At 42.1% G+C, this 13554-nt stretch overlaps 1 protein-coding gene across 2 annotated transcripts in view; it reads right to left on the reverse strand.

Moving 5' to 3' along the window:
• Positions 1–2485: 2485 nt before the first annotated feature.
• Positions 2486–13554, reverse strand: part of ptar1 (protein prenyltransferase alpha subunit repeat containing 1) — a 30357-nt gene continuing 19288 nt past the window's right edge. For both annotated transcript variants that reach the window (XM_048528128.2, XM_048528127.2), the window contains 2 exons: positions 12996–13315; positions 2486–4630 (listed from right to left, as the gene is read on the reverse strand). In XM_048528128.2, coding sequence (XP_048384085.1) covers positions 4291–4630; positions 12996–13315 — 660 coding nt within the window. In that variant the 3' untranslated portion in view covers positions 2486–4290. The remainder of the gene's footprint in view (positions 4631–12995; positions 13316–13554) is intronic.

Here is a 13554-nt window from a genome sequence, read left to right on the forward strand (position 1 = left end):
CTTCAATGAATGAATGAGAGATTGGGGTTGAGGGATTTTTCTCTTCTGAGGCAATTATGGGGAGTTTGTGGCTGATTTGGGCTTTGGTTCACTTTCCCACTGTCATTCTAAATAACAAAGCATGCTTGACAAACTGCATGATGGATTCTTGTTCCCATTTTTGTGATGTGATGTGATGTGAAATAAACTGTACAATTATAATTTAAAACAAAGCAAATTTGCAAACTCGACTACCTTTAAAGTGGTCCACACTAATATAGCCTACACATTTTTTAAATGTTCAACCATCCTGTTGCTAACCCTAACACCTGGGTAGCTACAGTCCAAAAGGGCTGTGAACGTGAGTAGTGCTGGAAAAAAAAAGACATTTTCTTGAAGGTTTTCAACTTTACTCATTAGGACAGTTTGTAAGAAATATCAAGGTAATGGGAAACAATACTTATAATGTATGAGAGAAGAATGATCAGTTGGTAAGTGGAATCTGATTGGTAGGGATGGTGCTGAGGTGAACTCAAGTTTAATGATGACTGACAGTTAACTGCCAAGCTTTGATGAAGTTTTTATCCAGGCAGGCTATCTGATTTCTCAGGGCAACACATTGTCCAATGAACCACTGACAGCTGTCATATTTTTGTTGAGTTGCAACAGATGTACAAATGTACGTGTTCTTTCTGACCATAAATATAAAATCTTGTATTTTATGTACCTTCTAGTACACACAAGTGCATCACACTGCATGCCCAACTGACCATCCCATATTAGTCCTCCACAAAGTCTTCACATACTTAGAATTATTGAGCAATTCTTATCCAATCATGGAATCACATCTAATGTTGGACACAGTTTTGAGTTTAAACAATGAATGATTGCAATCTGACAGTCATCATTTAACTGATACATTCTCCAGGGCAATGTCTCCACTAGAGTTCACTTGTCAACCAATCAGTACTCTCCTCTCATACAGTATGCCATTTTCCCCTCTACATTAGCATTTCCTGTGAACAAGACAAAAAGCTTCAACAAATATGACTTTTTTCAGCAATACTCAAGGTGAGGACAATTCACTTTACAGCACAATAATTCAATGATTTAAACAACAAGGCTGGGTGTTACTGGAACTAGCCTATTGTATAATGTTTTCACTGGACACAGAAAGCAAAGACAGGACCAATCTATTAAGCAGTTACATAACCAGAGAACTTGTATTTGCTCATGTTCAAACTATAACTCATACTTCTTTACTCAAATAACCTGTTAATATTCATGAAGAAATTATTTGAAGATACATCCCTGGACTCATGCCAGTTGCGGTGGGTTTTTTTTCTATGGGGAGTGTGGGAAGGGGCTTCCTCCCTGATCTGCAAAGGGCATCACCCTAACACTAGCCCTTCCCACCTGCCACTCTATAAACTTTCCAGAACACAACTAAAGAGCTTCCCATCTCCACTTCTTGTATCAACCATATTATGGTATTGGTAAGATAATATTGGGATTGATTTGAGTACTTTTTAAAATCTCAATTATTTATTTTCATATGGCTTCAGGTGGTTTAGAGGAGGTTTTGTACAAGATACATGCTACAACCATGTTCCTATTATTATAAATGGTGCAAGAGAACATCTGCTATTGGAAGAACCTGTCTCCTTTGAAAGAATCTGAAATTTAGGTTTGTATCCAACACTGTTCTGGGAGCGAATTTTATCATTTATGTACAATTTGAAACAAAACTCCACAAACTTTAGACTTCTTAGGAGAACAAACTTATTTAATGTTAGGTGATGGGAAAATGTCAATGTACGAACTATGAATCTAATGTCAACAAAAAAGACAGGAAAATGAGGGAAGTTTTCTGTCTTCAAAGATTGACAGTTTTTTGATGTTCTAGACTGCATAGGCAGAAAGGGTAACAGAAGCAGATTCAAAAGAAAATTCACAGGGGAATTGCTTGAATTCTTTCCCCCTTCAAGTGTTTATCAGAGCATTGGGGAAAAATAGGACAGGATGAATCTGATTGCTCTTTCAAAAGGGCAGGAAAGTAATGATAGGTGAATGGCCTCCCTGCCTTTTCATTCAATAATTCTGCTGTTCTTAAGATTTTATGGAGGTGGGATTTTATGGGGGAAATAGCAGATAACACTGCTCTTTAAGCTTGTTAAATTGGATCAGTATACCACAAGTGATTGTTTAGTTTTTCATCTCATTGGTTGGGATTTGTATCACTTACAAGTATGATGGCAAAAAGACCATATTGGATATTACATATCCCTATGGGTATGTTTTTGGTGGTGGGGGAAGCACATTAAATGGATTTCAGAGTGCCCAGCTCACAACATTTTGCCACCAACTCCAGGTTCAACACAATCAAAGCAAGTTTGCACCTGAAGTCTGCCATATGAAAATAAGTAATGGACATTTTAAAAAGTACTCAAATCAAACCCAATATTATCTTAGCAACACCATAATATGGTCGATACAAGAAGTCGAGATGGGAAGCTCTTTAGTTGTGTTCTGGAAAGTTTATAGAGTGGCAAGTGGGAAGGGTGCTGCCCTTCGCAGATCAGGGAGGAACCCGCTCCCCACACTCCCCATAGAAAAAAAACACATAGCAACTGGCATGAGTCCGGGGATCCCCAAGGTCTCCTGCAGGGATCTAGCTGCAGTCCTGAAGTGCAGTTTTGCGTCTGTCAGTTTGTCGCTGAATTTTCTTCAGGTAAGGGGGGTAAGGCGGGGGTGCAGTGGAGATACTGGAAAAAAAGAGGGGAGAGGGCACACACTTTCCACCCCAGTCCCCTTGAAATTTCTGCTCCATAGCTAAAGCATTAGCAAACAGCAATCCTTTATACAATAATATCTCACTTTGAATACGATCAGTTATAACAGCCTTAAAAAGGAGTCGCAAAAATACATCACCTGAGGAGAAAAGTGAAATTGGAAACTTGGATGCCACATATAATGGAGCCGACACTAGCACCATACTGTTCTACAAAGAGATATGTGCTGCTGCAGCAACAGATTACCTGTAGAGATCAGTTTTCTTTTTAAAAATGCAGATCTCAACATGCAACATGCCAACACAACCTAGTGTTTAAAAAGTCATCTCTGTGTTAGATTATAAAGGCGAAGAAATTGAAAACAGAGAAGAAAGGGTAGACCATCTGGTCTCTCAAATGCTCTGCCATTCAATAAAATTGATGCTCTCCTCAGATACACTTTCTTGCCTATTCATCATAAAACCCACCCTCCCTGCTGTTTAAAAATCCAACCAAGCCAGCCTTGAATATCTTTAAGGACCCAGTCTCAGCATCTCTTGGGTTGAGAATTTTTACTGTTTTATTCTTCCTGTCTAAGTGCACAAGCTCCCAGATTCATCAATATTAACTTTCACCAAGTATTTGCTCATTCACTTGCTCTATCTAAACCACATCCCACACCCTTCTATCCTCCCCAGTTTGCTAACCTACCCACCTTTTGTAACAGAAGCCAGTTTGGCTCCAATATGCTCACTTCCTTCATATAGGTCACTGACACAGATTGTAAATCATCAAGGTTCGAGTACTGATCCTTGTAGGACCAGACTAGTTGCAGTTTCCCAACTGGAGAAAGACCCATTTATCCAAATGCTCTGTTTTTGGTTAGATGACCAATACTTTATCCAGATCACCCAATAATTTTCAGTTGAAACTGTTCACAATGCAAGTTAGGCATTCAGCCAGTGATGTGGACTTGCAGTTAGATCATATGCTGCTTACTTATTTAATTATTCAAAATAGACTCCTGAACAATAACCATTCTTTATTCTGAATGTAAATAGCATGGTGATGAGTGAAACTAAACCTTTGCATAACCAGTTGGGATTAAACCAAAACGAAATGAAAATTAAAACTTGTCAAGTCTGATTTCTTGCTTGGGGAGGTGTGGAAAACAACCAAACATTTTCACAGCTACATTTACAACAGAACTCCATTTGATTGATCATTTAAGTGTAGAGATAAAAATGGATAATTACAATGTTAGACAGATATTTTCATATTTACAGTGAGAAGTCCCTCTCTAACACTGAAATTTGAAAATATGTAACATTTCAATTTGCAAGTTTGCTTCTGTTGAACAAACCTCCACAAAATGTAGCTTTATTTTAGAAAAGGTTCCCGTGAATACACCCCTTAAATTGAACACAGGAATGAATGTTCCCTTCAAAAAAAAGGTGCCATGCAATGTAGCTACTGAAAACAATAGTGTGTCAGCAAATGGGATTTAAGACCAATTTAAAAACATCGGAATTAGACTTAACTACTGACCTATAGCCATGTCTAACCATTTTCTGTAAGCACTAGCAAATCTGGCTTGCTCTAAATTAGTGCAACGGGCTAGGATTGTATCAATGAATCGGTGTTCTTCCAGCAAGCTGTTCAAGTCTAGCGAAGGGCCACGTTTGAGGCGTTTGGTTTCCTGTGTGTAGCCTTGCTTGGCTGTGTCAGCCACACCATCAACATCCATGCCTTGAAAAGAGTAACTGTCCAAAGTGGCCACCTGAGCATTGTCCACCATTCCATCGCTCCTCTTGCTGGGGTCAGACAAGACCTGAAGACATTCTCTATTCCAGCAATGCCAAAGGTAAAAAACACACCTCCTGCAAAGAAAGGCAGAGAAACAGACACTTGCAACCTGTAGGGAGTTAGATCATTACTTATTATAAATAGGCAGCTCTCAACAGTAAATATAGCCAGATCATTTACATAGTGCTGTGCTATGGTTAAGGAACTTTGCAGGCTGTCCACGTCTGGTCACTCCAGAAGTTTAAAAATACCTTGACAGTCAAATGCTCAATGTTCAGTGAACAGATTTCTCAGATCTCATGTTCTGAAATTGGATGCATTGTTAGATAACTCAAGACTGTAGAGAGGAGGGAGTGATGGCATCACTGGATATATTTGCATATGCCTACTCTTGAACCTATTATTGCAAATGTGATTTATTAACAAAACGGCAAAACTTGCAACTTTTGGTGCGCACTGATAATCAGCTGGTGCTCAGACATCAAAAGACATTTGATAACCCATTGTGGTTTGTGGCAATAGTAGGAATCAAATGGCAACGTGCCTAAATGCAAATGGCAAGGTGCAGTGGCTGGCAGACGTTTTTCTTTGTAACTACACCTTCAGCCGATTCTTTGACAAACATTTCTGACTCAACGCTGGTATTTTATGTAGGAATGGTGATGACTGGGGATAGGGATCGGAGGGCTGGCAGCTCACGTGAAACTAATGGTTATCAAACAAATTTTAACAGCAAGATATTTGAAACAGGCAGAGAGGTGGGTTCAATTTGATTTGATTGATTGTTGTCATGCGTATCTTGTCACACAATACAGTGAAAAGTGTTGTATAGTGCTGCCACTCTCTGAAAGCACATGAAAAATAAATCAGAACACGGAGTATAAAGGTTGAAAAATGAATGAAGGAAATGTCCAATTTTATAGTCCATCTTCTTAAGTGCTCCGTCATGGGTCATGGGCCTGGGGGTATGAGTCCCCTTCGCCACACTGACGCTGGAATGAAAGCCGCCACTTTTCTGTGCCATCTCGACATAACTGGCACCGTCGTGGTCACACACCTGGTTACAAAACCAGACTGGAAAAGCAAACCCAGCAGAAATAAAGGAAACAAAGCTGAAAGGAATTAGAAACGCCCTGATATAAAATCTTATCTCCGGGCCAAACCACGGCCTGGAGTTTTGGGAGGAGCCGAGTGCTTGTGGCCACTGTCCGATCTCCTCCTGCTCCCACCGCTGCCTCCGATTCCAATAATTGCTGGTGCTGCACGAGTGTGTGTCCTGGAATGTGCTCGGCCAGGACATGCTCACAGCCTCTGACCACCTGATCTCTTGCCAGCTGCAGGGGCATGCTCGCCACGGCCTGTCACCAATGCCTCGCCAAAGCAGAAGACTTCAAAGCAACAAAAAACGGGGCAAAAGAAGAAAAAAAGTAAAAGCCCAAAAAAAAAATTAGATGGAAGCGAATGAGCTCAGGAGCTTAAATGCAGCGCTCCCACTCCCCCATTATAACCTCTTTCATTGGATGAAAAGTTCTCATGAAACCGCGTTAGAATACAGCCTAATGCATAATGACCAAAGTTGATGTCGAAGTAATGGAAAATAGGAACTGAGCAAGTGTAAAACCTATTGCCTTGCTGGCTTACTGATAAACAGGACCCCATGACCAGCCACAGTCAACCTGTGGGACCAGCTGAAGGACTGACAAAAGCTCCATGTTGTCTCTTTGTCACTTAACAAGTGAGCCAGTAGGTCTTCTCTCAGGGCTGAAGGACTGCCTGCCAGCTAATCAGAGCCCAGCAGCTCGACTGAAACGGTCCCCATCAGTGGGAAGGCAGTGTTGCACCCACTAAAGTCTCAGGACAATCACTGAATAACGAGCACAAGACGACTGGAGGGGGACTGAGGGACAGGAGATGGGCACAGTGAGATGTCTCATAGCTTTAATAGGCATGCTCATAATTTCATCAATGTACCAATGCATGGGGCCTATGGGTATAGGAAGGTCTCCAGCTTAACGTGAAGCACTTCAAGCACAACAGATCAACACATTAATGGAAATGGGCCGTGCCTCGGAACGGAATAGTCTAACACTAGTCTGCAAATGTTTGTACTTATATACAATAGCTAGCTGGAATAAATGTTTGTTGGATCTTTCAGTATCACATTATCTGTGTCTCGTTTCCTATGTTAAGAGGGATAACATGCATTTGACACATTAGGTTATATGACCTTGAGAGAAGATCCACACCAGTCAGGGCTGCCAGGGAGTAAAGCCCTCAGCTGGCTCCCCTCTTCTTCTCTTTTGGATGCTGGATGTCTCACTCAGGCACCATGTGACTTTGAACAAGGAATTCCTTCCCCATCACCTCTGCAAGCTCACATGCAACCACTCACAGGTTAATCAGTCATACTCTCTGTAAGGTGAGTATTTTCATCATTGTCCTATACCAAACGTTTTGCCTTGTACTGTCATCTTTCTATCATTTAATCGCTTCCTTTCATTCATTATAGATCTTCCCTTCTAATAGCATTGAATTTTCTTAAAAAACTCATTAACAGGATGAGGTCCAGGCAGCATTTATTACCCATCCCTGGTTGCTCAGAGGGCAGTTAAGGGTCAACTACATTGCTGTGGGTCTGGAGTCACATGTAGGCCAGACCAGGTTAGGATGGCAGTTTCCTTCCCTCAGGGTCATGAATGAACCAGATGGGGTTTTCCAACAATCAGCAATGGGTTCAAGGTCATCATTAGATTCTTAATTCCAGATACTTTATTGAATTCAAATTCTACCGTCTGCCATGGCAGGATTCGAACCCAGGTCTCCGGAATGTTATCTGGGTCACCAGTCCAGCGAAAATACCACTGGGCCATTGCTTCTGGCGTTTAATAAGATCCTGGCTGATTTAGTTGTGGTCTTAACACCCCTTTCCAGGCTCTGCCACCATCTTTCCATCTCCCTCCTCTTCTCTCCTCACTACCCTTATACTCCCTTGCCTACCTCTTATCCATCCAACTCAGCCCTGATTAAGTTCAAACAGACATGCCTCCACTGAAATTCTGTTATCCAAATTCTGTCAACAAATCTCAAAAAAAGTTATTCTCACCCAGTTTAAAAAGATATAACCTTTTGGTTCTTACAATTATGGACACTTGGTTTGGGATCCCCTACACAAGGAAGCATTTTCCTGGTAAGCACCCAGTCAACTCTTTCTCCCCCGCCAACCAAGATCTCATTTCAATTAGATCATTTCTCATTTTTCTAAAGTCCAAACTGTCCAACCTTTATTCAAGAAAAATTCCAGGAATGAGTTGTGAATCTTCCCCGAGCTGCTTCTTACACAACTGTATCTTTTTCTCCAGTATGGAGAACAAAATGGCGCTTCCAATTTGGTCTCAACAATATCCTTTGCAGCTCAAGTAGAACTTCCCCATGTCTATATTACATTTAGAGTCTTATAGGTCTACAGCAAGGAAAGAGGCCTTTCGGCCCAACTTGCCTCTCATAATAAACAACAACATGCCCTTCCTAAGATTTCGTACCAAGTACCTTATACCCAAGATGGTGCCATGAATGGCAGCATTGTAAGTTTTACTCCTGTATCTTTGTACTTGAATGCACATGACACTTGCTCCACCCACAAACTAACCTTATAATTCAGGCGCTAAAATACCCAGATCCTGCAAAGATAATTCTGCAATCACTGTCCAATTAAAAATAGCATGTTGCTTTGCCACTCTTCTTGTCAAAACAGACAAGTTCCCATTCTAGATTTCATGTAGCAAATGTTTGCCCATGCACTTTTCTACTCCTTTTGAGGCTCTTTACCTTCACTTGACAAAACTAGTTTCTTAATTTTCTTGGTGTCAACTACAAATTAGCTACAATTCTGGCCTTTCTATTCGAGACACTGACGTAGACGGTGAATAACTGAGACCCCAGAGGTGATGTCTTGTTGTTCTTGCCCCATCTCTGTTTTACAACTAACATTTCCAGTTCTGATAAGTGACATTATCCCGAAAGATGAACATTGTTTCTTTCTCCCTTTCTCTTTTTACAAGTTCTGAGAATTTCTAGCACCTATCCAATTACTTTTCCAATTGGGAAATGAACGCATGTCAAACAAATCAGTATTAAAATTACTTCATCTGAATCTAATGTCACCCAACTGAGTCTGCTTCATCCATTCAAATACTGACCATTCACTTTCAAATGACTTTCAGCAGCTACCTCATGAGTGATCTACTGTTGCAGCCACACAAAGGACTGGTTTAATTTATCAACGTTCATCAGTTTCACAATAGGGTTCCAGATGGGATGGGGTTCAGACTTTAGGGATTTCTTTTTCTTCTTTTCCTCTGGAGTGGAGGGAGCCTTTGCTATATGTTGCATGTTGACTCTTTGCCTTCAAGAGGAAGTTGAACAGTTCTCACCTGTGGGGCTCACACCACGTGGAAGGTCAGTGGTTTTAGGGTCAAAATACTCCTATGTTAATTTCAAACACCCATAGATGTATTAAAGCTAAAAGAATTTGAGAGCTTATTTTTCCTCCTCTTGGGTACTAGGCGTAATACTGGCAAAAACTAGGGGTGAGGGTGGGAAGAGAGATGGAGGATGGCAGTAAGGGAGACTATCACAGAGTGGTGTTTGGCCATGACTGGAGTAGAATCTTGCATCAGCACCGTCAGCTGTCAACCCCACCATACCTAACCCAAAGGACCCCAAACTTTCTAGACAATTGTACTGGATTGCATTTATCTTTACGTGGCCTGAAATCAGGACTAAAGTGCCAGAAGAGTTTAAATTCCTTTCTGGAGGATGTTTGAGCATCACAGGCAAACCCAACATTTATTACCCATCTTAAGTGCCCTTGAGAGGGCAGAAAAGAGCCACCTTTACAAACCAGTGCAGTCCACATAGTGTAGGCACACTGTCAATGGTGTTAGGGAGGGATTTCCAGGATTTGTCCCAGCCATGGTGTAGGCACACTGTCAATGGTGTTAGGGAGGGAGTTCCAGGATTTGATCCAGCCATGGTGAAGGAATGGTGGTATATTTCCAAGTCAGGACAGTGAGTGGCATGGGAAGGGAGCTTGCAGATAGTGTTGTTCCCCATGTATCTTCTGCCATCCTCTATCTAGATGGCAAAAGTTACCGGGCTTGCATGATGCTGTACACGAGATACCTGCTACGCCTGTACATTCACACTTAAGATGGTGTAAAATAGTGATAAGAAGGCTCTTCATTCAAAGAATTTGAAACTAAATTAAGCTTTTTGTTAACTTGACTCTGATTATTTTCTCCCTGAATTGAAGTGACAAATGCATCACTTTGCAGAAATTTACAGGGTGAACCAGGAGTGGTGATGCAAACAGTAGCACTGATGTACTGTAAATTTAAAGTAATTGGCAAAAGAACCAGGTATAGGAGGATAATTTTCCCGTATATAAGCATGGCAGCTTATGATTTAGAATGCACTGACTGAAAATGGTGGTGGAAGCAGATACAATACTGTCTTTCCAAAGTCAAATTTGATAAGTGCATAAGGGGAATACTTTTATGATTAGTGCTGCAGGTCATTGGGCTAATTAGACAGACCTTTCCAAGGGCTGGCACAATCATAATGAGCTGAATTGTCTCCTTCTGTGCTGTGAGAGGGGACCCACTTTTTTCTTTAATAAAGAAAGAATGTTGGATGGTTACAAAATTAAATGTAAAAAATACTGCGTGTTTAAGATTCCAAAGGGGATTAAAAAGATTGACACAGAAGGGATGATTCCTCATCTGGGGCAAATCAGAAAACGAGGCAATAGTTTTAGGATAAGTTTTTGCAGATTCAAAACAGACGAGACAAATTATTTCTCTCGAAAGGTCATGAATCTGCGGAATTCACCAATCCAGAGTGCAGTGGATGCTGGGACATTGAGTAAAGTTAAGGAAGGGACAGGCTGATTTTTAAATTAGTAACAGGTTGAAAGGTTAGAGAGAGCAGGTAGAAAAGGAGTTGAGGCGGACTAGAGATCAGCCACAATTGTATCAAATGGCAGAGCAGGCTCGAGGGGCTGAATGGCCTACTCCTAATTCTTTTGTCAAGCAACAGTGAGTTTGCTACTTCGGCACCATCTGGTGGCATCGCTTAAGAGCTACAATTATAGCCAGTTCTAAAGCACAGCTTCCCAGACACAAAACCGAGGTGACACGGATGATAAATGCCTCAGACTGCGACAGACTACAGAGTTAAGATTTGGGGTGACTGTTCAGCAGGTCGGTGGGAAAAAAAAAAGACAGTGACGCATTTGCTGCTGAGAGGTTGGTGGGGGGATAGGCTTCAAACACGGGGCAGAAAGGAAATCTTTGGCAGATAACAGTTGTTGTGCTGGGGACAGTGAAAATTACACCTACTTTTTCCACAGTTCTTTTTTGCGTGCAAGAGCAATCAAACTCTCAGGTTGTCCATTAGGTAACACCCTCCAATTTGAAAAAAGAACAAGTACTTAAAAAAGGAGCCTCATAGCTTCCAGACATGTCCGAGCTCCAACGCATCTGATCTTGCCTTGAAGCACACAGCTGTACTGGGAGTCATGACCCAAAGTCCAGAAGGCCTGATCTAAAGCAAACAAAGAAACTTGCATCACAGATATAAGGAACTGCAGATTCTGGAGAATTGGAGGTAACAAGGTGTAGAGCTGGCTGAACACAGAAGGCCAAGCAGCATCAGAGGAGCAGGAAGGCTGACGTTTTGGGCCTACACCCTTCTACTGGACCTTTCTTCAGACTCCTCTCATCATATCCTGCCAATCAGATAAAGGCCCATTTATGAGCATTTCTGAAGCAGGGTCTAGGCCCGAAGCGTCAGCTTTCCGGCTCCTCGGATGCTGCTTGGCCTGCTGTGTTCATCCAGCTCTACACCTTGTTATCAAAAGAAACTTGCATTGCTGTTGCACCTTTCACAGCACTCAGGACACTCAACAGCTCTTCATCACCACCTGAAGTTCTTTCAAGATGCGGTTACCATAAATACAGGAGGCAGCAGGCGATCGGTGTACGGCTCTCACAGACAGCACATGAACAGGCCATTCAGTCCCTCAAACCTACTCAGCCAAAACGTGATAATAACTCCAGCAACAATGGAGGCGTACATTTTGGCCACGAACATGGTGGAACGTCTTGGTTCTTCACAACAGGACCCCTCATGTCCAGCCAGGATAGAAGACAGCACCTTTATTTTAAATGGCTCACCTGGAAGACAGCAGATCCTACAGTGCAGCACTCCTGGGGAGTTTCACCGGGACAGTTTGCTCCGAGTTTGTGCCCTGTTGAACAGTGGGTCTCTTTAGTTGGGAAGTTGTCCCAGTTCCGAGACAGAGCCCTGATTGACGAGAGTCTTCTCTCTGGGTCATATGACCCAATGTGCCAAATGTTTATTAAGCCCCATAACATAGGAAGCTAGACATTGGTAACGTGATTCTGAAAGATCCAATAAAATTTATTCCAGCTAACTATTGCATACAAGCATTAACATTTGCAAGTTAGAATTAGGCTATTCAGTTTCAAGAGGCAGTTTCCATCAGTGCGTCATGCCTGAAGTGATTCACATTAAAAGTGGAGTCTCAGACCTTTTATACCTGCCCAGTGTACCCCCAAGTTTAAAGATGTATTGGGAGGGAGGCCTTCTTTTCCTCAGAGAAAGCAGTTCGCTGTGGAATATGTTACTTGACTTCAAGAGGGAGACAGACCAGTTCCTGACGGGGGCAGAGATCACTTGGAAAGGCAGTGTTTTTACAGAGAGGCACTTAGCCAGGGATCTCCTGCATTAAAAACCGAAAGAACTGCGGATGCTGTAAATCAGGAACAAAAACAAAGTTGCTGGTAAAGCTCAGCAAGTCTGGCAGCATCAGAGAAGGAGAAAACAGAGTTAAAATTTCTGAGGAAAGGTACCTGGACCCGAAACGTTAACTCTGTTTTCTCCTTCACAGATGCTGCCAGACCTGCTGAGCTTTTCCAGCAACTTTCTGTATTAAGCTGCAGGGACAGAATAGCCAGGAAGTTCTCCCAGGGGGTCCTGGGGAATATTTCAGTGTAAGCTTGGACAATTATTTGATCATTATCAATTTGCTGTTTTTTGGGAGGTGGTTATGTACAAATTGGTCTGAGCTTCCTCCATCGTAAAAGTGACCACACTTTGAAAGTACTTCAGTGACTGTAAAATGCTTCAAGATGCCCCAAGATAGTGATATTGTCATTTTGTCCTGAACCACGACGCTCACCTAAAAACACATAGTCAATGAAAAGACCAAATAAACTGGAAACAGGATTGGGCCCACTGTTCTCACTTATGTTCCCCTCTCTTCCTGCAGGAGGTCAAAGAATAACATAATCTCTGGAAGAGCAAAACTGTGAAACTACACAAAAAAGGCTTATTCACAGCAGTTAGTCAGTTTACCTGTGACTCCAGAGAGCTTCATGGCCTGGGTATGACTCAATAAGGTCACTGCAAAGCTCCATTTCCTCTTCAATCATGAGGGGCACGTCTACGGTGTGTGTCTCTGCCAGTGCGCCGTCCTCCTTCGCGTGCATGGAGAGACCAGCACAAAGCTCTTTACTGGAGGACTTCCTCACAAGAACCCCAGCGTTTGCAATGGCTGCATTTCTACAACTGCCCGCCACAGACTTCAGCAGGAACTGGCGATAATGGAAACCGCTATGGTCAGAGACGTGCGTGGACACCCAGTACTTGGTGTTCGACAGCTCGTCAAGGAGGATCTGAGGAGAAAACAAAAGGTGAAACGAGAGTCAAAGACCAACTCACTATTCTGCTGAAGAGAAATAACCTAATATTTAAAAATGGGTGTGACAGGGTAGATGTAGAAAAGACATTTCCCAGTCATGAATGCCCAAGAACAAGCAATTGAAACAAGATCCTAAAGTAAAATATAAAAACAAACAGACAATGCCGGAAGTAGTTAGGTGGCCTGGCAGTATCTGTGGGTTGGGGGGAGGGG

The sequence above is a fragment of the Stegostoma tigrinum genome, chromosome 3 (assembly GCF_030684315.1).
Source record: "Stegostoma tigrinum isolate sSteTig4 chromosome 3, sSteTig4.hap1, whole genome shotgun sequence".
NCBI lineage: Eukaryota > Metazoa > Chordata > Chondrichthyes > Orectolobiformes > Stegostomatidae > Stegostoma > Stegostoma tigrinum.